General features: G+C 39.8%; 1 protein-coding gene across 1 annotated transcript; it reads right to left on the reverse strand.

The window, feature by feature from the left end:
• Positions 1–906: 906 nt before the first annotated feature.
• On the reverse strand, positions 907–3,682 carry LOC117211864 (protein maelstrom homolog). The gene is made up of 4 exons (XM_033456125.1): positions 3,619–3,682; positions 3,438–3,496; positions 3,023–3,343; positions 907–1,374 (listed from the first exon to the last, which is right to left on the reverse strand). Exons 1-4 carry the CDS (start codon positions 3,680–3,682, stop codon positions 907–909), a joined length of 912 nt encoding a protein of 303 aa, XP_033312016.1.
• Positions 3,683–11,009: the final 7,327 nt, after the last annotated feature.

An 11,009-nucleotide genomic window follows, 5' to 3' on the forward strand; every position in this document is an offset into this window, starting at 1 on the left:
ATTCTACGTGCGTTCCTCTCCGAATTTACCGTCCAAAAGAAGTGTAGTATCGGGGAGAAGGGCCTAAGAAACGTCCAGCCAACTGTAGACAATGCCGCGAGAGCCGAGGCGTTGTCGGCTCCATCGATGCGTTATCGGGTCCAAACAAATAGCTTCGCCGAAAAGACCTACGTGACCCTGGCTACGAGCGTCTGCGGAACACGTGTGTGGTGGGCCTAGCAAAAGACAATAGAATGCTACAACGGCCAGAGAGTCAGTCGAGAAGCAGAGTGCGAGTCGAGCGGATACGGAGTGTGAGTCGGCGTGCGACGATATCGTAGTCGGTCCTTTTGTTATCGAATATCACTTATTAAAATACATTAAACTTTAAACTCTACCATCATCACTTGTCCTTACTCTAAGAATCCATCAGTTACTACAGAAGTTTTAGAGGTAACGGTAAAAATTTAACGCACAGACAATACTCCTGTTAAAAGTTCGTAGAACACGTTGCAAACATCGTGCAAAGAGATACAGATTGCGCCATGAATATGTATTTGCTTAGAAAGACACGCAAAATAAGTCAATTTCTCCTGTTATCGACGCAGGGATATGTACTTTTTCCTCGAAAACGGAAGATTTGAGTTGCTGGCGGAAGTCTTCGAGAAACCAATAAAACACATTTCAAAACTGATAACTGATACGTCGTATGAGATGATTCGCGCGACGTTCTTCATTATCTGACCGTCGAGGCCCAAGCACCACTAGACAGACTCTCGGTATTCAATCAACTACCCTTATTATCCCACAAGAAATAAGGGATCGAACGATTTGTGGCGTCGATTAATCAAATCGTAACGGGACTTTACGACTCCCGTTGGAGTGCATCTTCGAGATCGCGTCTCCTCGCGAACGTGCAAAACTTCACTATGGATTCGCTGCAGTTTTATGGAATTCACACTCGAAGCCACGTGTACTGGATAGGTCTTTTGCAAATTCCATTTCGGCGACAACAAGAGGAATGCTACGATCGTCTACGATCCGTACAGCAGCGTTTCGTAGATCTGCAAACAGTGTTTCTATCGAATAGATTAGATAGTCGTCAATCGGTTCACTACTTCCTTCATTCAATCTTTGTAGCAGTGATTCCACGACAGGACATAAGTCTTTCATAGTGAACAATGCAGGAAACTTTCTCCCAGTCCTATTAGTTTTCATAATTGTGGAGAACTTATCATACATAAGTGCGAACTCACATTCTCCATCATCTAATTTCATAGTGATTGGGTGTGTTTCCTGACTGGTTTCTAGTGCATCTCTTCTCCATCCTAAAGGTATTTTTACCTTTAATATTATCACGGTATATGTTTTGAATACCACTTTGTATACTAAATTCTGCAAATGCTAATTCTGCAAGACAAGTCACACTTGTTAATTCCTATATCTCTTCTATAAAACCAATTGACAGGTAGCAATATAAATTTTAGACTTTACAAGTTATTGTATGTTATACACCCATACAAACTATAGATTCTATGTATTGAAGCATGTTTTGCAGAAATTCCTCCTCATTCTTTTGCTCTGACTCTAGCTGTGCTACATCTTCACCAATTGTAGTTCTGTTACCTACTGTCATCTGAGTTTTAATCTTGCTGTCTTTTGCTTTAGACTTATAAATTCCCCTTTCATGTGGAACAAGATATGTCGAAAAATGCATTATATTTCTTTGCTCTTTACGGAGTGAAAAAGCGAAAGAAGCGTGGCATATCTGTCCCAAGAAATATAAAAGAACTTTCATCACTTTGTAGCGAAGAATAGAAGATTATAGTTACAACAATACACATTATAATTATATCGGAAGAACATTGCCAAGAAATAATTCCACGAAGTATTTCCAAGAAATGTTCTTCCAGAATAACTATAATATTTTTTATTGTAACTACAATTCTTCCAGTCTTCGCTACAAGGCGATGAAATTCATATTTCTCGAGGCAGATATACCACGCTCCTTTTGCTCTTTCGTCCATTGAAGAGTAAGGAAACAGAATGCATTTATCGACATATCTTACTCCACGTGAAAAGGGAATTTATAGTCTAACGCAAAAGACAGCAAGATTAAAACTCAGATGGCAATAGATAACAGAACTACAATTGGTGAAGATGTAGCACAGCTAGAGTCAGAGCAAAAGAGTGAGGAGGAATTTCAGCAAAACATGCTTCAATACATAGAATCTATAGTTTGTAAGGGTATACAACATAATAACTTGCAAAATCTAAAATTCATATTTATACATGTCAATTGGCTTTATAGAAGAGACATAGGAATTAACAAGTGTGACTTGTCTTGCAGAATTAGCATTTGCAGAATTTAGTATACAAAATGGTATTTGAACCATATACCATGAAACATTGAAGATAAAAATATCATTTTGTATACTAAATTCTGCTACTTCAAATTCTGCAATACAAAAGTCACACATGTTAATTCCTATGTCTCTTCTATAAAACCAATTGACATGTAGCAATATAAATTTTAATTTATAAATTTTAAGCAATATAAGACTTTACAAGTTATATTATATGTTGTACACTCACAAAAAACTATAGATTCTATGTATTGAAGCATGTTTTGCAGAAATTCCTCCTCACTCTTTTGCTCAAACTCAAATGGCTCTTTTGCTCAAATGCAAATTCCGCAAGACAAAAGTCACACTTGTTAATTCCTATGTCTCTTCTGTAAAACCAATTGACATGCAGCAATATAAATTTTTTGCTTTACAAGTTATTATATGTTGTACACCCATACAAACTATAGATTGTATGTATGGAAGCATGTTTTGCAGAAATTCCTCCTCACTCTTTTGCTCAAACTCTAGCTGTGCTACATCTTCACCAGTTCTCGTTCTGTTACCTATTGCCATCTGAGTCTTAATCTTGCTGTCTTTTGCTTTAGGTTTAAAAATTTCCTTTTCATATGGAGGAAGATATGTTGAAAAATGCTTTCTATTACCATCAATGGTATTCAAAGCATATACCATGAAACATTGAAGGTAAAAATACCATTTTGTATACTAAATTCTGCAAATGCAAATTCCGCAAGACAAAAGTCACACTTGTTAATTCCTATGTCTCTTCTATAAAACCAATTGACATGTATAAATATGAATTTTAGATTTTGCAAGTTATTATGTTGTACACCCATACAAACTATAGATTCTATGTATTGAAGCATGTTTTGCAGAAATTCCTCCTCATTCTTTTGCTCTGACTCTAGCTGTGCTACATCTTCACCAATTGTAGTTCTGTTACCTACTGCCATCTGAGTCTTAATCTTGCTGTCTTTTGCTTTAGGCTCAAAAATTCCCTTTTCATGTGGAGGAAGATATGTCGAGAAATGCTTTCTATTTCCATCAATGGTATTCAAAGCATATACCATGAAACATTGAAGGTAAAAATACCATTTTGTATACTAAATTCTGCAAGACAAAAGTCACACATGTTAATTCCCATGTCTGTTCTATAAAACCAATTGACATGTAGCAATATAAATTTTAGACTTACAAGTTATTATATGTTGTACACCCATACAAACTATAGATTGTATGTATTGAAGCATGTTTTGCAGAAATTCCTCCTCACTCTTTTGCTCTGACTCTAGCTGTGCTACATCTTCACCAATTGTAGTTCTGTTATCTATTGCCATCTGAGTTTTAATCTTGCTGTCTTTTGCGTTAGACTATAAATTCCCTTTTCACGTGGAGTAAGATATGTCGATAAATGCATCCTGTTTCCTGACTCTTCAATGGTCTAGTACTTGCTGGACTTCCGCTGATCCTTGCACTGGTCACTGACTCGAGTTGATTTAGACTAACTTGATGTCGTAGAAGAAGTATAGAAATGATGTGATTCCTCTGTCGTGATGAGAACAAGTTTAGAGCACAAGTTGACTGTTCTGTAGTCCCGAGATCAAGTGAATTTCGTTCTTGTGTGATTACGGAGGAAAGCTCGGAGTGGGTGTGTCTTTTGAACTAAGGACGTGGATTCGTTATTCACACTTTTCGTCAGGAAAAGTGAGGGTAACGATCCGCAATGCCGATTGGTTATGACCTACGCAATGCATAAAGGTATGAAGTAGGAGAAATCTCCTACCTTGGCTGACCCTTATTCATGGGAAAAATCAGCTATTTTCGTAATTTGTAGGAGCGCCTAATTAAACCAAGGACTTTCCTAAGTACCAGCCACAAACCGAAAACACTTATATGATTAGAAAATCCTTTCTGGTGAGCACATTGGCTTGAAAACATTTGTTTACAATAAAATAAAAGGTTGGGGTTTATTGTGGGGCCTTAGGTTTATGGAGAGTCTGTCTAATGATGCTTGAGCCTTGGCGGTCAGACAATGAAGGACGTCGCACGGACCATTTCACGCGACGTAACACAGCGCCTAATGAACCTAAGAACTTTTGTAAGCACCAGCCAGAAACCGAAAACACTTATAGGATTAGATAATCCTTGCGGATAAGCACATTAACTTGAAAACATTAACTGTAACATGTAACTATGAAACGTGTAGAAGAGATAGATAGTCGTAAAGACGGAATAGACTGTAGAGCATTGAATTCGTATTGTATCGAATATTTTGTATTTTACGTTATTTACAACGTTCTTAAATTTTTCAATTTAAGAAAACGAGATCTGACGCCGAATGCAGTCGATATAAAGACAGATTCGGTATAACTGTTAATACCTGTTTTTCATGCCAACGTACCACGTAGTGCTTTCCATGCATCGAAGGGTGAATTTTTCCGCTTGTTCTATCGCGATCGATCGGAACAGAGCGTGAACAGAGAAAATTCAAAAAAACATTGAAAATGTTATACGCGGACCGTGGTTCGCCGTGCACGGAGTAGTATAAACGAAACGAGAAAAACAAAAACAGGATTCACCGGAAACGGCCAGTTTGCTCGGCCGTGATTTGTTTCGTGCTAGCGCAACTTATTCCGGCCGCGCGCAAAACTACGCGAATTCGTTTCTGTCGTTCGCTTTGATTTATCCACCACCACCACCACACCGTTCTCGTTGTGTCGAGTCGCTTCGTTTCACTTCGCATCGCACCGAGTCAAGCACCACGCGCGAAATATTCAGATCTCGTCAACCACCTTGGGATTAACGCGACGCTGCATTACCGATTGGAAAGATACATACATAGCGGATACGGTATTCGAACGAAATATGTAGCATGAATTTTCACGCGCGAAATAACTACGTTTATCTTCGTGGAAGGCTCGTCTCTGATAAAGCAAAGGAAACACCTATCGCTGGGACGATGGCAAAATACTGTATAAACTGGTGCGAGCGATGGAACTAGACACACGGTAGTTGCAACACTATTGCCGTTTAATCAAAGCGGAAACTGTCTGGGGAAATATAGACGGTGGATGATGGGGCGACTAACATAAAAAAATAACCTTGCCGGAGACACAAAGGCAAAATTAGAGCGAAAACGGGTTTAACCTGTATGGTTAGTTTAATTGCACATACGTCTACAGCAACGATAAACTCGTTAAAATATGCTCGTGTTGTTATCGTTCTGCGATTTATATCTAACTTTTCTTTTCTACTCTTCCGAATATGCTAACACGGATCCTTTTCACAGAATTTGTTAATTAGCCAACACTCTTTGATCCTCCATCGATCTTTCCTCTACGTCTCTTTCCATATTCCAGCCTGACACCTGTACATCTACTTCGTTTTATTCATTTTTATTTATTTTATCTTTCTATCTATTTTATTTTTGCTCTGCTTCTCTTACTTCCTCTTATTCTTCCATGTTCTTTTCTCTTGCGATTCTCAGTCTGGAATAACCAACTGATATTACTCGCTTGTAAATTGGCCAGATTAATAAATTAGATCGAATTAACGCGTGAAGTATATATAACATCGTCGTATATCAAAGTAGAAGAGAAAGTTGCAACGCCATACCAAAGAAATGCTCGAACGCAGGCAATCGAGCGATCTCGCGCTCTTTTCAAGCTCCTAAGACCGCAACGACCATCGAAGATTAATTAAAACGAAGAGTAGAAGAAAAGGAACGCGTGAAACGATAAAAACAAGACCGATCGACTCTCGATAGAGAGATAAGTTTGGTGATAGCGATAAATATTCGAATCGAACGAAAGTAGCAGCGGTATGTTGAAAAAAGAGAAAAGCACGATTACTCGGGGAAAAAGTGGTGAAATGAGAGTAAATAGCGGAACGAAGAGGACAGTTAGGGGAGAATTAGTTAGAGAAAATCGAACCAGTAGAGAGCGAGATGGAAAAGAGAATTACGCCGTGGTATAAGACGAAGCCAGCAAGCAGCGAGGAAAATGGAGTATATCGAAAATGGAGGGAGTAAACGGAAACAGGAGTCGGCAGATCGAAGAGACAGTCTCGCGAGAAAAACGAAAAACACACACAAGAAAAAAAAAAAAAGAAAAACTAGAAAAAGAACGAACGAAATTACACGATTTAATTTTTGCCTTCCTCTCTTTATCGCCATGGAAAGGGTGTCACGTTCGCGCAAGAGAAGCGAACGCGCTGCAGCGGATAAAAAATAAGAAATGTATTCCGAGCGAAAAATTAGTTGCGGCCGCGAAGAGACAAAGTACAAGAAGGGACGAGTGAAAACGGGAAATGGAACGAAGACGAGGAGAAAATGAGAAACCGATAAGTACAAACTGACAGACGATTGATCAAAGAGAGGACGCGTTTGGAATCGAGTGATTTCAGAACAGGTGCATCGCGATAAATGCCGTTCGTTCAACAAGGTTACTCGGCTCCGGCTTAATTGCTTAAGTGTGTGAATCGTTTTATACAGCCGACTATCTAGAAAGCCCACATCCAATGTACGACGCGTGAAAGACGACAGATAGATAAATTGCACGAGATGATCGAACACGATTCGTCTACGTCGATAGATTACTCTGTACGGTGTATTTCACCGAGTTTCTTGTAACGCGTTCAACACGTTCCATGCGGGAAACTATGATTACGTTTGCTCGCTACGCGTTTCAAGACAACACAAAGGGCGTTCGCCTGTCAAGTGTCGAAACAATTTCACACGGTGCTAATCAAAGTCAAAAATTCCTTTCGAGAGACTTCGATCTGCGATTCCTTTCAATTTGCATCGAATATGCGTATACGTAGAAGTTGAAATCGAAGACACGCCACACTGTTCGCGAATAAAGTTTCAAAAATAATCTACGCGCCTTTATCTTAGCCGACGATAAATTCGATAACTTTTTCCACGATGCTTCAAAGGTATTAGCGAGTCATTGAATGTTCTCTTAAGCGTATCTCATCGAACTCTAGGCTCCTAACGAATAAAAGCCATTGATGAAAAGTATTATCCTTCTGTGGTATTTAAATAGTCTAGAGTAGGGACAATAAAGTTTAGTCTTATTTTAACAAGGATTACCCAATACAAAAAACTAACTACAATATCTTTGTACGTCTTATTCTAACACTCGGCTCGCAGCTTTTGTCTTCCCAGGTCAGAAAATGCCGACCCTTGACCCTCGCACCCTTCTCTCATTCCTTTACTCATTTAGCTTTGACGTCACCAAGACGAACACTCTTATTTACACACTCTCTCTCTTTCTCTCTTCCCCGACACTCTTACGATTCTTAGTTTATACCTTAAATTTACAACTTATACTATCCCGAGAAAACTCCAACTTAAATGTATGATAGACCAAGCGTATACCTCCCTTTTATTATATTACATTTCTATAACGACTTCTTTTACTTTCGGAAAACGGTACGTATTTCCTCAACTCCGGGCTTATATTTAAGCGAAGGCCGATTTTAACACGGTTGCATATCGGTTGAAGTCGAGAGACCGTTATCTTACCGGCGTGTACGCTCGCCCAGTAGATAAGGGCTGCTCCATCTCTAAACCTATTACATATGCGTGCCAGCACACAGACACGTCTAGCCCCGGCCAAATGTTAGCAACCCCTATTTCAATTTTACGCCGACTTGCCTGAAACCCTATCAGCTATGACGTTGATGGAACATAATTGTGGCGCGGCTTTATCCGACCCCTTCTGTCTCTTTTTCTCCAGAGAATTGCATTCGATGCGATCATCCCCTAAACTTTAAATCGTTCTTATCGTGCGTTTTGAAAAGGGGCAACCATCTTTTTTCACGACGAATGCCAACTCTTTGGCGGATTTCAGAAAATAATGTCTGCTTCGATCGTTCCGAGGCAAATCCTGCGAAGTATCGTGTATATCGAGTAAGAAGGGGAGTGTCCCCTTTGCATGGGTTCGTCGAAAGAAGAAGCAGATATCTCGAATATGAAACGCGGAGACTGATTATAGCCCTAACCTTCGGCAACCTGTATCGAGGAGGCAATCATTTATGGATTACCATTGGTTCTTTCTTGTTGATCGTGCGTGTTCGTTAAAGCGCAAGCTGAAAAACATCAACGATTGATAGAAAAGCCATTTGCGTCGTATAAACGTTCCTTTTTAAGCGCTGTTCCTACATAACGACGATTCCGCAATATTTCAATTTTCATTCGATAATCGCTTATCGATTTGCCTGCAGATCAGCTTTGTGCCTGAAATATCTGTATATATTCTATCACCTTGCTTCAAAAGATCCATTAATTTTTCTCAAGCACACGTGCAAACCAATTGCATCGCAAGGTTCGGTGCAGACGAGAGCGATACCTTTCCGTACGACGGAGAAATAAAGTTCTCCTATCTCTTTTTTTTTATTTATTTATTAAAATTTACAATCAATTCTCGCATTAAGAATTTTCAGTAATTTTTTCTGGCGTGGCTCAGTGACATGGCTAATTATTTATAATAAGTTAATACTTATTATAGATAAGTATAATTTATAAGTAAGTATTATAAATAAGTAAATATTACTTAAAGCTCTCCTATCTGGCAAAAGAAAAATACATACGTACGTATTTCTTCGTCGTTCGAACTCGCTGCCGCTGCGACGATTTGCAAGGATCGACCGCGTCGGGTCTTACTCGTCAAACTGCCGCAGCAGTTTCAAGGTTGTCGCGATAAAACGAATTCGGCCGGTCACAAAATCGAAACACCTACGATTACGATCGGCGAAAGCATATCCATAAGCTGAATGACGGTGAACGCGATCCCCGACGGATGAAACGCGCGTAATTGAATGCTCGAGTCTCGAAGGAGAGGGCTGAGGTAATTTAAATGCATTAGAGTTTAGAAAGTTTCTTATTAACCGAAGTGCTCGTGATCGGATTCGACGTGGCATTTGTATCTTGAATATTTCATGACACGGCTGCCAAACAGCCGGGATGACGCGGATCCCCTACACTTAGGCGTATTCGCGCGCGCATGTAAGTGTGTCAATCGATGCACGCGTCGAGTGTATCGACTTCAAACGACCACCGCTACTACCTATGTACATGTATACTTCGTCGTTATACCTTTCAGTCCCTACTTCCTGAAGAGAAAGTTAAATTCGCCAAAATTTTACCCACATGGAATAAACCGCGTATAAATACATATTTAAGAAATGACGTAAGGTTCGATTTGCCCCGTGAGAAATACGCGCGTAATACGACGTAGTATAGCGTTATACGCGCGTAGATTCCTTCGTATACTTTCAAAGTATAAATGGAAATGGAAGAAGCATGAAAGGCCCGTTATTATCGTTCTCGTCTTTATTTATTTCGAAGAAGATTTCGCTAGTCTCCTGTAACGACCATATTACTCCGTGTAACGAATGCTGGTAATTAAGGATTACGGGAGAAGTTTTATTTACCTTTTAGCTTATATTGGTTTACAGCGTCACGTCGGCCAAGATACACAGTTAAAGTTTTCAAGCTGTTCTTTACTTCCGCTAACAATGACTAACTCGACCTCTTTATAAATAATGTTGTAGTAAATAGTATAATTAAGCGCTTTAATTTCGACATAAACGGTTTTACTGTTTCGTACCAACAATTTCGTTTCGTTCAGCCATAATGCGGTCATAAGCGAGTGCGATAAGACATCGTCGCAGTAAAGAAAGTAAACGACAAAGTTTACCGTTCACTCCTCGAGCGATAACTGAATTTTCTTTTTCTTTGCAGATCCTTTTCTTTGCCAGCCGTTCTTGCTCCTTCGGTTCGGGCTTTTTTTAATAAATGGGAAGATGTCACGATCGACGAAGATTTTGACAGTTCTTGCATTTATCACGTTCGAGAATCGCGTAATTCGACGGTTGCTCGACGAACCAAACGATCGCCAGTTGTACCGAACATAAGACCGACCGTACTTTCGAATATCGCTCGTTTATTCAAACAAGAACAGTCGTTGTTGCGTCGTTCGATAACGATTATTTCTTTCTTAAATCTCGAAAAGTCGACTAAAGTATCGATTATATTTATAAGAAGCGATGTTTTCGTTAACAATGGAAATTGGGACGGATATAGAAAATATAGAGAGCGAAAATAGTCGTAAAGTTAATCTACTAAGATTAATTTCATCTACTTTAAAACTATTTTTTCTCCTACGATCTTTCATCTTGTCGACTACACCGCTTATTATACGATGAGATATCCAAAGGGAGCACGGTGCACCTCCTTCCGGCGTTATTCAATTTCCTTCGCCCGTCTTCCTCCATCCGATCCGCTATCGTCTAGCGCACGATAGATGAAACGTTCGTTGAATTTGTGTAAAGCAGAGAGCGATAGTCACGGTAGCGAAGTAGAAGACCCGCGAGCCATGGAAACCGAGCGGACTTCTTTGCCGAATTCGCAATTTTTACCGGAACGAAGAGATAACCTATCGGCGTTTAATGTTGCGTTACGCGACCTGACGTTTTCACCGATACGCGGCTATCGATTTTCAGTCACGATATCTTACCATCTGCGGAAACACGTCGGTCGCACGATTCACTCCGTAAATTTCAGGACAGCGAGTCCCCGAAGTGTCAAGACTCTTAAACCGCGATGAATCTATATGCTACTGCCTATCCACCTACCGGTACGTGTATGATAGACACCGA

The sequence above is a fragment of the Bombus bifarius genome, unplaced genomic scaffold, assembly GCF_011952205.1.
Source record: "Bombus bifarius isolate JDL3187 unplaced genomic scaffold, Bbif_JDL3187 scf7180000008263, whole genome shotgun sequence".
Taxonomy (NCBI): domain Eukaryota; kingdom Metazoa; phylum Arthropoda; class Insecta; order Hymenoptera; family Apidae; genus Bombus; species Bombus bifarius.

Coding starts and splice junctions, on each gene's coding strand:
- LOC117211864 (XM_033456125.1), bottom strand. CDS start 3,682: ATGGCAATAGATAACAGAACTACAATTGGTGAAGATGTAGCACAGCTA. Junction 3,344..3,437: donor AGAATTTAGTATACAAAATG/GTATTTTTACCT, acceptor CCACATGAAAAG/GGAATTTTTGAGCCTAAAGC. Junction 1,375..3,022: donor ATGGTATTTTTACCTTCAAT/GTTTCATGGTAT, acceptor TAGCATTTGCAG/AATTTAGTATACAAAGTGGT.